Genomic DNA, 14792 nt, shown 5'->3' with positions numbered 1-14792 from the left:
ACTCGTGGTTGCTGCACCACAACCCAGAAGTGGACTGGGTATGACAGAAAGTCGTCATGTCCCACTGCCCATCCTCCTGCAGACAACCGTGAATACGAGATGATCAGGACCCTGTACTGGAGCCTGGGGATGGGATCTACGCTGCTATCATTCCCCCAAGCTGGGGCCATGACCTGAGAGCCACCACGACCCCCTCGCAGCGGATGGCCCAGGAGGCCCACGACCCGGAGGCTGAGCCCATGTTGTTTGAGACGTTAGTACCAGAGCACTACCAGGACTTCTGGGATGTGTTCTCCAAAGAAGCCTTTGACCAATTGCCCCCCCGGAAGCCCTGGGACCATGCTATAGACCTGGTACCAGATGCCAAACTGCCCAGGGGGAAGACCTTCCCACTCTTGCACCCGGAACAGAAAGAGTTGGACAAGTTCCTACGCGAGAACCTACAGAACGGGCGCATACGGCCGTCCAAATCCCCTATGGGAGCACCAGTCTTCTTCGTCAAGAAGAAGGACAGGTCCCTATGCCTGGTCCAGGACTACAGGAAGCTGAACGAGATCACGGTGAAGAACTCGTACCTGCTCCCCCTCATCTCGGATGTCCTCGCCCACCTCCACAACGCCAAATACTTCTCAGCCTTAGACCTATGCTGGGGGTTTAACAACGTCTGGATCAAGGATGGAGATGAGTGGAAGGTGGCATTCACGACCAACCGGGGGCTGTTCGAGCCCATGGTGATGTTCTTCGGCCTGTGTAACTCCCCAGCAACCTTCCAGACCATGATGAATGACATCCTGAGGGATTTCATCAACCGGGGGGTTGTCATCTGTTACATGGACGACATCCTGATCTTCATGGCCACCCTGGAGGAACATCGAAGGGTCGTCCGAGAAGTCCTAGAGACGCTGAGGAGAAGGAGGCTCTTCCTTAAGCCAGAGAAGTGCAAGTTTGAGCGAACCTGGATCGAGTACCTGGGCCTCGTTATCTCGGAGGGTAACGTCATGATGGACCCGGTGAAGATCCAGGGTGTCCTCGACTGGCCTGTCAGGGACAGCTCCGAGAGCGGCGAGGTCCCGGCGCGAGGGACTCGATGGGACAGATGTCGGCTATGCGTAGCGGCGGTCCCGTCGCGGGGTGAGCGTCCCCGACCACTTGGTCTGAAGTGGGAAGTTGGTTTATCATTAAAAGGAAGAAGCTATGGTACTTACCTGAAGTGGGAAGTTGAGAAGAAGGCTGCTTCTTCTGTTCCCACCCCAGGCGCTATTATATACATGCGGTCAGGGTCACGTGGAGGAGGCCACGTCATCTCCGCACACAGCCGCACCTCCCCGGGTGTCTCCGCGGGAGATCCCGGAGGTGGCCGCTCGGTAGGCAGGAGTGCACGCGGCGCGTGCGGCGATCGGGGGGAAGGGGTTAGGTGTGTAGTGGTACATAGAGAAAAGGGAAATCGACCGTAGAATAAAAAGAGAGAGAAAGGGGAAAGGTGAGGAAAGAGACTCGGGGGTGATATCGGGGGAGCGGAGTAGGGTAGTGCGGCGCGGGGTGCGGGGTCGGGCGGGTGTGCCCTGACATGGCCCCCCCAACCAAGGTGAAAGAGGTACAATCCTTCCTAGGATTCGTAAACTTCTATTGCCGGTTCATCAGAGACTTCTCTGAGAAGGCGCGCCCCCTTCACAGGCTGACCCGGAAGACCCAAACCTGGAACTGGGGCCCAGATGAAGACGATGCCTTCTGTGCCCTCAAGGAAGCCATCACCACAGCCCCCATCCTCTCTTTCCCTACTGACCATGGCCGCTTCAGGCTCGAGTGCGATGCATCCAACTTTGCAACCGGCATGGTCCTCTCCCAACTCCAACCAGATGGAGAGTTCCACCCGGTAGCATTCATGTCCAAAAGTTTCACGGACGTAGAGTATAACTACGAAGTGTACAATAAGGAGGTGCTTGCAATTGTCCGAGCCCTCAAGGAATGGCGACACTTTGTGGAAGGTGCTGAGGAGAAAGTCGAGATCTACACCGACCACCATAACCTGGGCTACTTCCGGATGGCCCAGAGGTTAAATCGACATCAGGCCAGATGGTCCCTTTTCCTCTCCCGCTTCCATTTCACCCTCGTCCACTGCCCAGGGAAGCTCATGGGGAAACCAGATGCACTCTCTCGCTGCGCTGACCACCCGAAGGGAAGGGATGACAACGAGGGGCTGACCCTCCTCCAACCGGCCTGGTTCGAGGCCCGTGCGACAGAAGCAGTCTCAGTGGAAGGTGAGGAGGCGGATATCCTAGAGAGGGTACAAGGAGTGAAGGATCATGACGAGCGGGTGAAGGCCATGAGGGAACTGGGAGAAGGGACGTTAAGGTTGGACGAGTGGGAGAGACAGGGAGAGTTGGTCCTCTACTGAGGCAGGGTGTACGTTCCAAAAGACCCACAACTCTGCCACGATCTGGTATGGCTACACCACGACGTGCAGGTGACAGGACATCCGGGGCGATGGAAAACCCTGGAGCTCATCTCCTGCGACTACTGGTGGCCTTGGATGGCAGAATATGTCGGGCGATACGTATGTGGATGCGACACCTGTAACCGCGTCAAATCCTTCCCCGCACGGAAGGTCGGGAAGCTCACCCCAAATAAAGTCCCCACCCACCGTTGGCAGGTAATCTCGGTAGACATGGTGGGAGAGCTCCCAGAGTCAAAAGGTTATAATGCCATCCTAGTTGTAGTGGACCGTCTGTCCAAACGCATCCATGCGATCCCCACTGTGACATCCGTGGACTTGGCTGGTATCGCCCGGCTCTTCCTAGAGCACGTCTGGAAGCACCATGGGCTCCCGGAGGAGATCCTTAGCGACAGAGGGAGCACCTTCGTCTCGCGCTTCTTGAAAGAACTTGCAGATCTCCTGGGGGTCAAGCTAACCCCCTCAACGCCCTATCACCCCCAGACTGACAGACAGACAGAGCGGGTTAACCAGGAAATCGAAGCCTATCTTCGGGTGTTCGTCAACCACCGCCAGGACGACTGGGCGGACTGGCTCCCACTGGCAGAATTTGCCTACAACAACCACACCCACTCATCCACCCGTCGAACCCCCTTCGAGCTTGACACCGGGAAGCATCCCAGGATGGGGACGGAGCCCACACGTACGTCTGAGGTAGAAGCCGCTGACGCCTTCTTGTCCAGGATGATGAAGATGCAGGAAGAGGTGAAGGCAGCCCTGGAGCATGCAGCGGACGAGATGGCCTGCTACTACGACCGGGGTCGAGAGACAGCCCCCAAGTACCAGGAGGGCAACCGAGTCTGGCTCAGCACCCAAAACTATATGACTGACCACCCGACCAAGAAGCTAGACCATAAGTGGCTAGGCCCCTTCAAAGTTGTCAAGGTCGTCTCCCCGGCTGCTGTCAAGCTCCAGCTCACTGCATGGCAAAAGGGAATTCACCCAGTCGTATCCGTGACGAACGTAAGACCCTACCGCCCGGACGAGATTGCAGAACGACCCCCCGACCCCCGCCCGGGCCCAGAACTCGTAGATGGAGAGGAGGAATATGAAGTGGAGAAAATACTGGACTCTAAGTGGTTACGCCGGAAGCTCTGGTATTTAGTAAAGTTTGTGGGTTGGCCGAACTCAGAGAATGAATGGCTCCCCCGAGACCAAACTAATCCATGCCCCTGACCGGATCGAGGAGTTCCACCAAACACACCCCCATGCCCCAGGAAGGGAGAGAACGAACCCCCTGGCCACTTCGAGGTGAAGCAGCTTAAGGAGGGGGTGATGTCAGGGCACACCTGCCTGACCCAGGTCCACCCGGACCCACCTGGCCACACCACACCCGCCCCCCGCTGTCATATCCACCCCCGGCCATCGACTTCCGGTCCCTCCGATCCCTCCGGTCTACCTCCGCTCCTCCTTCACTAACCTCGGAGCTCCCGTATTCCGCAATCCCCTCGGTACCCCTCGATGGTCACCACCCCCTCCTTTCAATTTATTACCTATGCCTCCCTAAGTATGGAGCCCTGAAGACTTCCGGACAGCTCTGACGTCCGCTAGCGCACTCCCACCTCCGTTGGGCAATACACTCGCCTGCCCTGCAGAGCCCGCCTTCGGGCCTATCCCTCCTTTCTGTTTCTGGGTTATCGCCTGCCTTTCCGTTAACCCCATAACCCGACTCGTCGGTAATATTCAGTCGGCTAATGTTTAACCCTGTTAGCTCCACTCTGTTCGGCTCCACCATTTGCGGACCCGTCTTCGCTGTAACCATATATATATCCAACTTGTACATAGGTTACACTTCAGTAATAAAATCGACTAGAGTTTACCCTCTTCAGTTCTGGTGGCCAGTTAGTAAGTTAGGGCACAGACGGGTTTACTAGGCACAGCGCTCCTGGCATAAGTCGCTGAGGCCGAAGCCCTCCGTCACGGAGACACTCTTTCATCTCGACCCGGTCTCTGACACCCACTGTCCATCCCTCTCTTCCCCTTTCTTTTCCCTCTTCCTTCTCCTTTCTTTATTTCATTCTTCTCATCTTCCTCTTCCTGTTTATTTCCTTCTATCTACATGGACCATCTTCCTTTGTATCGATGTACTATTGACCCGTCCGGCCCACACACCCCGGACGGCTTCCCGCTGTGCCCAGCATGCGCGCATGCAGCGGATGCTCTCGGGATCCCCCACGGGGACACCCAGATGCCTGCGGCTGTCTCCGAGGATGACATGGCACTCGTCATGTGACTCAAGCTGCATGTACATAAATGTACCTGAAGTGGGAACCGAAGAAGTAACCTTCTTCTCACATTCTCCACTTCAGTCTGAGTGGCCAGGGACCATTGTCCCGGATTGGGCCCGCCAGTATGCACGCCCGCTCCACACCCCATGACGGCCTCAGTGCCGGGCATTACCCCTGGGCCCTCTCGACCCCGGATGCGTCCCTGACAAGATATCATTAAAAAGGACCACTCTTTGTATTTAACTGAAATCCACTGGAGGCGCTGTAAGGGGGCAAGGGATCTACCACCCTAACGAGAAAGAGAGGGGGCCACGGAGTTGGTAGTGCTCAGGGGAGGTTCGGATGAAGAGGAGGGAGGGGGGGAAATGGTCCGGTGCTATGTGATAAAAAGGATAAACTCGTAAATCTCACTGATAATCAAACTGATGGGAACTCTGCCCCTGCACTATGTCTTGAGCCTCTTTGGCTTCGTATTCGCCGCTCTGGGCGCTGGTAACGTCTGCTAGAACTTCATGTTCTTGTTGGGGAGCACCTCTCTCTGTTGGGGGAGTCCTTTTTTGTAAATACAGGGAAGAGGCAGTTATAAATATGAAAGAAATACGTGGAAATCCGAATGATCCGACGGGTTTAGGATGGCAACAGATCCACAAGGAACAAATAAGAAAAAAGCAATATCAAAGAAATATTGATGTTGTTAAGGAAATAAGGAACCATGGCGATCGGAACAACCGCTGAACCAAATGCGTCACTCGTAACATCGTTCGACTCGTGTTGACAAGGGCTTTCCAACGATACCAAATTCGTCCGGATCGGTGGAGAATTGATGGAGATACAGAGGAAGCGGCGGAATATGCGGGTGACAGTTGCCCAATTTGGAAACTGATGGTTGTCCGTGGTCGGGAATGGCTTGAAAAAATCGGAAAAAATATGGGAAACGTGGAAGGGGTATATGGAACAATGGTAGATGTGTTTCGGGAGTGGGGTACTTGACATGGGTGGTAGAATCGCGATAATCGGCTTGTTTGCGTGGTACTGGCTGTGCCTGCCTACAGCGCTTAGCACGTTGCTAGTGCACCACGGTTAACGACAGGGATCCCCCCCAATCAACCCAGCCCTCTGAGTACACCGTCTATGTAGAGTAATGGTTTCTCCAGGCTGTTCTGTATATTCTGCACGAGGATTTGGGGCTTGTCTGTGGAGACACCTGCAGAGGGCCGGAGGTTGCACCTAGCACCGCTGGTACTCGCGGTTGTTTGGGCCACCTGCCACAAAAACTGATCCCCTGCTCCGATTCCGTGCCATACATCAACAGCTATACACCTTCCTAGGCCCCCATCAAAATCTTTTACCCAAATGGTCACACCAACATGCAATTCCCCTCCCTGCTTGCTTGCACACTGACCCTCAGATCTCGCTGTCTGCGCTCATACACCCTAAAACGCTCTGTGTGTTGTCTTTTGTTATCGAACGGGTGCAAAAGATCTCAGTAAGCAGAACCGTTGGGTGTTCGCCATGATCCTCTACACCCTCATATTACACGCTATCCTCTTGTCCAATCCGTATCAGTGGGACCGTATTCATATTTGCTATCCGCTGTCCAGCAATCACGCACCCCTGGTACTCGCAGTTGTTTGGTTCATCTGGGCCACCTGCTGCAAAAGCCGATCCCCCACTCTGATTTCGTGTCATACATACACCTTCCTAGGCCCCCATCAAATCATCTTCCCAAACAGTGTATTGCATTACGCACCGACACGCAATTCCCCTCCCTGCTTGCCTGTGCACTGACCCTCAGATCTTGCCATCTGTGCTCATACATCCCTAAAATGGCAACAAATGCTGTGTGCATTGTCTTTTGTCATTGAACAAGTGTCGAACGGGTGCAAAAGATCTCAGAATTGTTGGGTGTTCGCCACGATCCTCTACACTCTTGTATGTCAGGGGATGACTCCCGGGTCCCCATGACCCTCCCCTATGGCCCACAGCCTCAGGTCTGGCCAGCCCTATCCAGGGCACAATCCTACTGTGGGTAAGGAGATGAGAAGGAAGCTAACTTCTCATCTTCCCACAGTGGCCACAATATCAGCAAAACTTCTGGGGATACCCGGAAGTCACATGAAGGGGTAGGAACTGGGCCCAGAGCATGCGGCGCATGGAGTGTGCACATGTGTGGGAAGCGTGGCAGGTGGAAGTGGGTCCGGACGCGGGTCTGGGTCCGGGCTAGTCAGGGTGTGTGCCCTGACATCGTATCGTGCACTATCCTCTTGTCCAATCTGTATCAGTGGGACCGTATTCATATCCACTGTCCAGCAACCACGCACCCCTCAATCAGTGCTAAAGCGACATCAGAAATGGTACAGTTGGGCTGGGACTTCAACCTGATGTGTGCCCTCGCCACTGCCTGCCGCTGAATATCCAATACCCAAAGACCTTTATAAGACCAGTGCCCATGCTATACATATATTCCTCAGCGCTGAGTGAGCACCAGTAATTGCCCTTCTTTGCTGCAAATCGCCCCATTTGGTGTCTGTTCCTATTGGTATGTACTACAGCTACACACATGAATATGCAGCTGAGTGCATGTCTCTCTTACAGGTCAGCTACTGGCATAACTCGGCCAATATACCCACACTTGTTGGGGGAGACCTATCCCGTTCTGCTCCTTTGACCCGAACCCATTAGTTTCTTTAGCAGCTACTCCCATGCCGAGGCATAAGCCTGTAATTCCACCCCTTACTACTTCGCCTGTGAAAAAATATCAGCCATATAATTTAAAAAGACCTAAAAAATATGCTGATTTCCTTGGCCCCCAATCTGCACCTGAATCCAAACCCTCAATGTCCAAAAAGAAAGGACATAAGCATGTCCCAGCCACTGAAGTCCCTATTTCCCAGCTGTCATGACACGTTGAGATAGCAAATGCCAGCGGCACCATGATGACGCAATGCTGGGGGCCTGGCATTGAGCCTACGCATTGGTGGCAGGTGCCAAATCACCACGATCACATAGGAAATGCAATGTCAGTGGATGCCAGCAATGTTTCGACTCCCCCTTCAACGCCAGCTCTAAAAAGGAATCACCAATATGGGAAGCATCCCCTCAGGGTTGGCTGGAAAATATCGCAGAGCCCACTCCTTCGGGCCCAGACACTGCTCTGTCCCCTACACTGTTGCAGTCAGCTTCCCGAAAGTGGGCCAAGAGAGCATTATGAAATCTGCAAAAGCAAGTTGCATGGCTCCATTGGTGCCGTGATGTAATACACAAAGCAGTGGAAATCTATCTAGGTCTAGAGGCGAAGAAGGCAGGACGCATGCCCCTTGCCGCCCCCAGCGAGACATCATATGATAGAAACGGAAAACTGCAAACACCAGCAGCATCGCTGTGCTCCCACTGCAATACATCTTTCCAGTTTCATTCACTCATGATGGTTGCATTCTCAGGTACATTTGCATTCTGACCTCCCTTAGCAGTGTCCCAATGACCCCAAGCCAGGTGCCATGTGGCAGACGTTCGAATATTGCAAATGTCCATCCAATACTCTCCTGCTTAGCATCATCCAGTCTGGCTACTTTCCAGGGTCACCTGTAACGCCCCAAGTTGCCTTTCATTTCGACATCCTTTCGCTGTATTCAGCTTTGCATGTGGACTCGTACACCCTGATTGCCTCCTTTCATGCCGCTTTGTTTGCCATGTTATGAGAGAACGGTTATGAATTCACCCACAATGTAAGATCTATTTGTTGCATGTCGGGAGTTGGCACCTTCATGATCTGGCACGCATATAGGACCCCTTTCTGCAGTCATTCAGCAAGGTGATAACATGGTTTCAAGCCCTATGTGACTCGGTAGAGGTTGAAATGGAGAGAGAGTTTCTCCTACCCACATCCCCTGCAGCACCCAATGCACCACTATGTCGTTCCATGCCAGTTGAGTCCACTGCATTTACCCATGTCGCTCCTGCCCACAACGGCGATCCATCGGTCACTGCATCCCATGGCATGATGACCGTTAACCACAGCATCCCAACCTCCATAGGGATGTCACCGGACCTTCCATCGATGGTCCATGAGTGAACAAAGCTGATTCGCAACCTGTCCGACAGCAGCGCAAGTCCATACCTCTGTGCGAGATGCCCGCAATGTTTTGGAGGCTCGATGTGGGGCAATTCAGCCAACGAGTTAGTCCTCTCATACATATGCTTCGGGAACAGGTATACTAAGCGATTCCCTAGATATCCTGATGTCATCATCGCCATGGATGGTAATATGCAACATAAGCAATACATGTTCGTTGGAGGAGAGATGATTCTTCCCTGGAATGAAACTTGCACATTCCTCACCGATGCCAAAATCAAGGAAGCTGCCTGCCATATCTCTGATGCATGAGCTGCATCTAGAGGCTGTTCGGAAGTATCTCATCCCTCATCCCTTGTACCAGATGGTGCTATTGATAAATGTGAAGAATCACACAGAGCCACGAAACGTGGAAAGCAGTCAGCCTCAAAACGGATACCTTCCGTTCGAAGGGCCTGATGGCAACTGTATGCCATCATGACATCCCCCTTTTCCTCTGTGATGTATGCACTCTGGGTGAACAGCAGCACTTTTCGATTGCCATGCTCCTTGCACATAGCCGCCAACTACCCTCAAATGCCACTATTGGATTAATGTATGATGTTAGGTGTGTTCTTGATCAATCGATCACCAAGGTATGGCCTCACATGGTCTGCAACTACAACCTCTGATATTTGAACAAAGTACAATCTTATCCCTGAAATCGCTCCTAGATTGAGCATCGCCGTTTCAGTCTTCCATGCCTACACACATCAATTCTGTTGTCAAATCGCATTTCACCCCTGGAAACGAAATGGGTTTGGAAAGTCAAATGGGGAAGGAAATGAGCGATTATGGTCTTTGATTGTTGATACAATTGTGCCTGAATGCATAATGAGTGTGAGTCCCAACACTGTTCAGTCGACAACCCTCTCTTATGCAATGTTGTCCCAAAACTATAGCTGGCAAAACAAATCACAACTATCGACAACAAAATCAAAATGATTGGGTGCCGTGGCCGAGACTGCCTTGCTTCATTGGCTAGGTCCAAATTGGCCGCCATTGTTCATGAGGAGGCACTTCTAACTGACCTCCTGCAAGATTTGAAGAGTAGAGGGGATTCACAACTCCTTTCCTTCAATCCCAGTGGGAAGAGCAAAAGTCTTTGCAGCTCTCCGTTCGAGCCTGTATGCCCATTCCCAATCTCATGTTCGGTGTTGACTTATGCTGTTATGCCCTAGACAATGATCAAGCCAGAATGAAAAAGTTTGCCAAACTTTTGGAAGCCAAACAATCAGCCCAGGCACATTTGGACACATTGGATGCCATAAAGAAGGAGCTGGACCGAATCAGCTTTGCATGAACACTGTCCCATAGTCCTATCGATCTCATGGAGCATGTATGATCGTTGCATGATAAATCTCAAGAATGCCTACACAATCTGACAGCTCAAATTGGCCTGTCCGATTTGAAACTTCCGCAAAATCTGTCATATCCATGCAATCCCGACCTCCGCTCCGGGCTCCCGGAACTCCGAACTCCGACTTCCGGAGCCCTACTTCCCTTCCGTCACCTTCTCCTTGCCGACTCCCAAGAGGTTATCCCACCTCCGGCTCGGACACCACCTTCGGTCCGACTCCGGAACATTCCGGGTCCGACCCCAACCTCGACACCTTCCAGACGAGTACGCAAAACCTATGCTCCCAACTCCGGGCCTCCGCTCCGGTATTCCGTTCACGTCTCGTCTCCGGAACCTCCGGTCTTAGCTCCGACCTCGGACTTTGACCCCACCTCCGCTTATACCCATTGTATTGGTTAGCTCATTCCATTTAATTACCTTTGCCAATATTCCGGAGTTTAACCTCCGAGTTCGGACTTTCCGGACTTACTCCGGACCTTGCAACTATTGCATTGTCCATTTCAATTCCGCTATTCTCCCTCATTCCTATTTGGGCTGCTGCTTCCTTTCTATTCAGTCAGCTAGCCATTCCCGACTCCCATCCTCCTTCCTTCCTTCTTGGGTCTTGGCCCTTCATTCCTCCTTTGGGAAACACCATTGAGTCAAACACTTGACCCTCGGTGTTGTTCCTCTTTCCATCTCCCTTTGTCTCCTTTTGTCCTACCCTTGTTCCTTTTGATTCCGGACCCCTCCTTATATACAATGTACCTAGTAACTTGTAACCTCAGTCCAAAATCAACTTGAATTCCCCCCAAGAGACTTTCCCTCTGCTAGATCCGAAATTAGGGACCCCTAGGACAACCAGCAATGGCACAGCGCTCCGCACGAGTCGCTGAGGCCAAGGTCCTTCCATGATAAGTCTCCGATTCCATTCCGGAGTCGTCCAAATCCCCGCATTCTAACAAAATCCATCTAGCACAGAAAGGGACTACATGGAGAAGTACATTCTGGCCCGATTCCGCAAACATGCCATCCTTATCCGCTTAGCCAAGTACCAGGATGAGATTAACCCTCTTTGGAGCTCACAATGGTGTGGAGGACAGCTGGTTACAAAAGTCGGTAAGCATACCCCATTTGAGGCGAATTCTGATGTGCTCGAAAATTCATCTGGTACTTTGAGGATATTTGAAAATGGTCTCAGTGTTCAATAGCACAAACGACCATGCCTGTATTATTTCCACCCATGTTGCGCAATATAACGAGCTTGTTGACTGCCTCGAGCATTCTGTTAGGCCATCCTGGCTCCTGGACTCTTGAAACACGCCAAAATGAATGTCAAGGAGCTGCTTAACATGGATCCCAGTGATGAACAGTGGACAAAGATGTGGGAGAGCCTGTGGGATTCCAACTGGAACTTGGATGAGAAACCACCAGCTTTTATTGTCGACCAACAGGTTCACCATGGCATAGTAGCGGTGCTATCGCTCACTCGTATTGAGGAGGAAAAGCTTAGGCTCGCTTGAGAGGAACTTAATGCATGCACCTGGATTGTCCAATCGGTAGACTTGTTGATTCAGATCATGGACGATATTCATTGTATGTCCTACAAATTCCACATTACCAATGTGCTGATTTGTCCTCGATCCCAGCCCTGTTTAAATATCAATGGCAACTCCACCTAAAGTCATTACTCAAATGCCATGATACAATCGTGAACGGACCATTTCCCCATGTCAATCTATGGCATGCATCACCACACTATCTGCTAGCAAACCTAGAACGTCCAGACTCCCAAGCTGCACCAAGTACCGCAGAGTATTCTTCTTTCTGCCTTCCCCCCCCTGGTTCTGCCACTCTGGTCTCAGGAACCAATGGCATAGACCCCGAAGATGATTCTCAAGTTAGAAACGAGCTAAGCGCACTCGATGGACTTATCAGGATGAGCCCAGAGCTGGGTGTAGCTGATGACGATGAGCATGTTGAGCCCTACCTGTCTACCGACAGTGGCAGTGGCCCAGGCGATACTCTCGGCCCTGAGATGCCAGTAAACCCTCCAGATAGCGAACCTGAGACATGGCCAGATGAGACAATGGACCCCACAGACAATGTCGAAACACATGCTGAGCCTCTTACCGACTTGGTCCCTCCTAGTGGGTTTGGAGATGTGGATAGTCCCAGCTGTGACAAGGATATTGAGGAGAGGTTCTGGAATGAGAACCCTCGTCCCCAAAGCCTTCCTCCAATTAGAACAATCTTCGATGCCATCCACTCACCCACCCAGTCTACCCAACAACAAAAGCCAACAAAAATCTGGAAGGAAATAATGGAGTTGCATTTACCTCAAGAGACTGAAAAAGTACGAATGTTTCCAAGTTCCCCTGTGACTGATGCCACTGATGTCTCATTAGATAGTGAACAACAGCAAGACCAGAGACAAAGCAAGATATTACAAACATATTGCGATCTTCCCTGATGCACTACCAACAGTCAATTGCCAGTGGCTGATACACAGAGCAATAATCGATGCCTATGTTGAGATGCTGAAAGACCTTACAGATGAAAAGCTGCAGGACATACTCAAGACCACTCATCCCCATGTGATTATGTTTCCTACCCAGTGTGAAGGAATGAGACATTGTATGGCAGTTTGCCTGTTGGATGTATGTGGGAATACACTGATGGAATCTGTACTGACCAATATTAGCAAGCGACAAAGAAGGTCTGAACCGATCTTTTCAATGCAACCAGTTGGATGATTCCGTGTTACTCAAGGAGGCATGGTCACTGGCTGCTCAGTGTTGTCAACATCAAACAATGAGAGCTGCACTATCTTGACAGCATACCTCTACAACAAAGCACCCATATCAATTGCCACGGTCCACAGTGGGTGTTTACAGTGCATTTCCTAATTCTAGCCCACATTACAGTCTTAATGTTACCGCTTTCTTCAGATACTTCAAGGCCTAGTTAATGCCATCTGGTTGTTCATTCACCCTGATGATGAGCATGGATACAACTAGTCCAATTGGTCCACCAGAGTAATCACTGTAGGTGTGCCATCTTGCTGTATGAACATCATATACATTACAAGTCCTAGATGGAACAGCGCCAATGGAACAGGTATGATTGTGGGGTTTGGACCATGGCTGACATTCAAGCTGTACACATCGGGCTCAATGCTGCACTGAAAGACATGAACATCAATGATTTTTGGGATAGGGTGAAACACCAAATCCTTTCTATTCCTCTGTTAACACCGAGCTGGCAGCCTACCTGGAGAACCCTAAATCCTGACCTTATTTGTGAACTGCAGTGCTGAGCCGCTAAAGTGGCCACAAACTTTCCTGTTGATTATGCCCAGCTTGGAATTGATCATATGGACATTCCTTTAGTGTTGGATAATGAACAGGAAAAAATATATTTAACTGACTAGCGGAGTTTATGTATGCCGGTGTTGAGCCTCTCCTAATAAGATACTTGATGCACCAGTCAAGAGTCAAGCATTCTAGACCGATGCCAGGTAGCAGCAACCTGGAAACAATGACATGGGACACCAGGAGGCACTCTTAACCTCCTTGGCTTATGTTCCATCATTTTGAAGAACTGTCAGTTGTGTCAGGGCACACCTGCCTGACCCGGCCCCACCTGACCCGGTGCCCCACCATCCGCTCCTCCCAACCTCCCCCCTCTTCCCCTTTCACTCTTCTTTCTTCTCTTCTCTTCTCTCTCTTATCTTCTCCTTCCTCTTTATTCTTTTCCTATCACACAGATGACTTCCTTTGTATCAATGTACCATTGATCTGGCTGCAGCGCAACACGCCCGGACCCGGACACACCGGATGACCTCCTGCATACCGGACGCTCCTGGGACCTCTTGCGGAGGTACCCAGATGGATGTGGCTGTGTGTGTTGAAGGAGAGAACGAAGGAAGGTCAGTTGGGAGGCTCAAACGAGACCACCACCAAGCTGTTCCCTGGTTCTTTAGTTAGGATGGGGAAGTGTACTAGTATTATTAGTTGTAAATATAGTACCAATCCGAGTGTTTTGGCTAATTCTATTTTTATGGGTTAGTCTAAAATTTCTGGGAATTGACTTACAGATAAACCGAGCCCTGCGGAGCTGTGCCTTTATTGAAATTTCTTAATTTGTCTAGGTGTAATTTTGTGTAGCATTGTTTAATTTGGAATTTAACTTGAATTAAATCTTCTACTTGGTGAAGTTTCAAATATTCTACTCAGTTAATGGATTTGGTTTGTGTCTGGAGTGTCCCTTGAGTTTGTTTTATTTTTGTCTTATTTTATTGCTTGTTTTAACAGTAGCAAAATAACTGTTTTGTGTTTACACTTTGAAATCTGGAGTGTTAACCGCTCTCCTGTTGAAATATCTACTTAATATTTCTCTCCTTAATTGCTGCCTTTTACTACAGTGGCAATCTTAACTGTATATCACTTTTTCGCACTGGAGTGACAACCAGAAATGCTTGAGAAAATAATACTCTATTTTCTTACTTCTCTAAGGGGGGCGAAAAGTCGCAGAAAGGGTCTCCCTTTTATACTCCTTGGGTCGCCTTCCTTTTTCACGCTCTACCTCCTATTTACAGGATTTATTTACAGTGTATTTTTC

At 50.8% G+C, this 14792-nt stretch overlaps 2 protein-coding genes across 2 annotated transcripts; both read left to right on the top strand.

The window, feature by feature from the left end:
* Positions 1-9306: 9306 nt before the first annotated feature.
* EI90DRAFT_2839690 (uncharacterized protein) lies at positions 9307-9637 on the top strand (the record flags this gene model as incomplete). The annotated part of the gene is made up of 2 exons (XM_039053680.1): positions 9307-9426; positions 9476-9637. Coding segments are annotated over 2 exons (282 nt in total), but the record flags the coding sequence as incomplete, so codon positions are not given.
* Positions 9638-11497: 1860 nt separating this feature from the next.
* Positions 11498-13463, top strand: EI90DRAFT_3017421 (uncharacterized protein; the record flags this gene model as incomplete). The annotated part of the gene is made up of 8 exons (XM_039057097.1): positions 11498-11623; positions 11747-11765; positions 11939-12525; positions 12578-12766; positions 13008-13052; positions 13190-13220; positions 13267-13289; positions 13389-13463. 8 exons carry the CDS (start codon positions 11498-11500, stop codon positions 13461-13463), a joined length of 1095 nt encoding a protein of 364 aa, XP_038914477.1.
* Positions 13464-14792: the final 1329 nt, after the last annotated feature.

The sequence above is a fragment of the Cantharellus anzutake genome, assembly GCF_015039405.1.
Source record: "Cantharellus anzutake strain C23 chromosome Unknown EI90scaffold_33, whole genome shotgun sequence".
In the NCBI taxonomy this organism is placed as follows: Eukaryota; Fungi; Basidiomycota; class Agaricomycetes; order Cantharellales; family Hydnaceae; genus Cantharellus; species Cantharellus anzutake.
The sequence above is the reverse complement of the archived record's forward strand: the minus strand, read 5'-3'. Positions and strand labels throughout refer to the sequence as shown.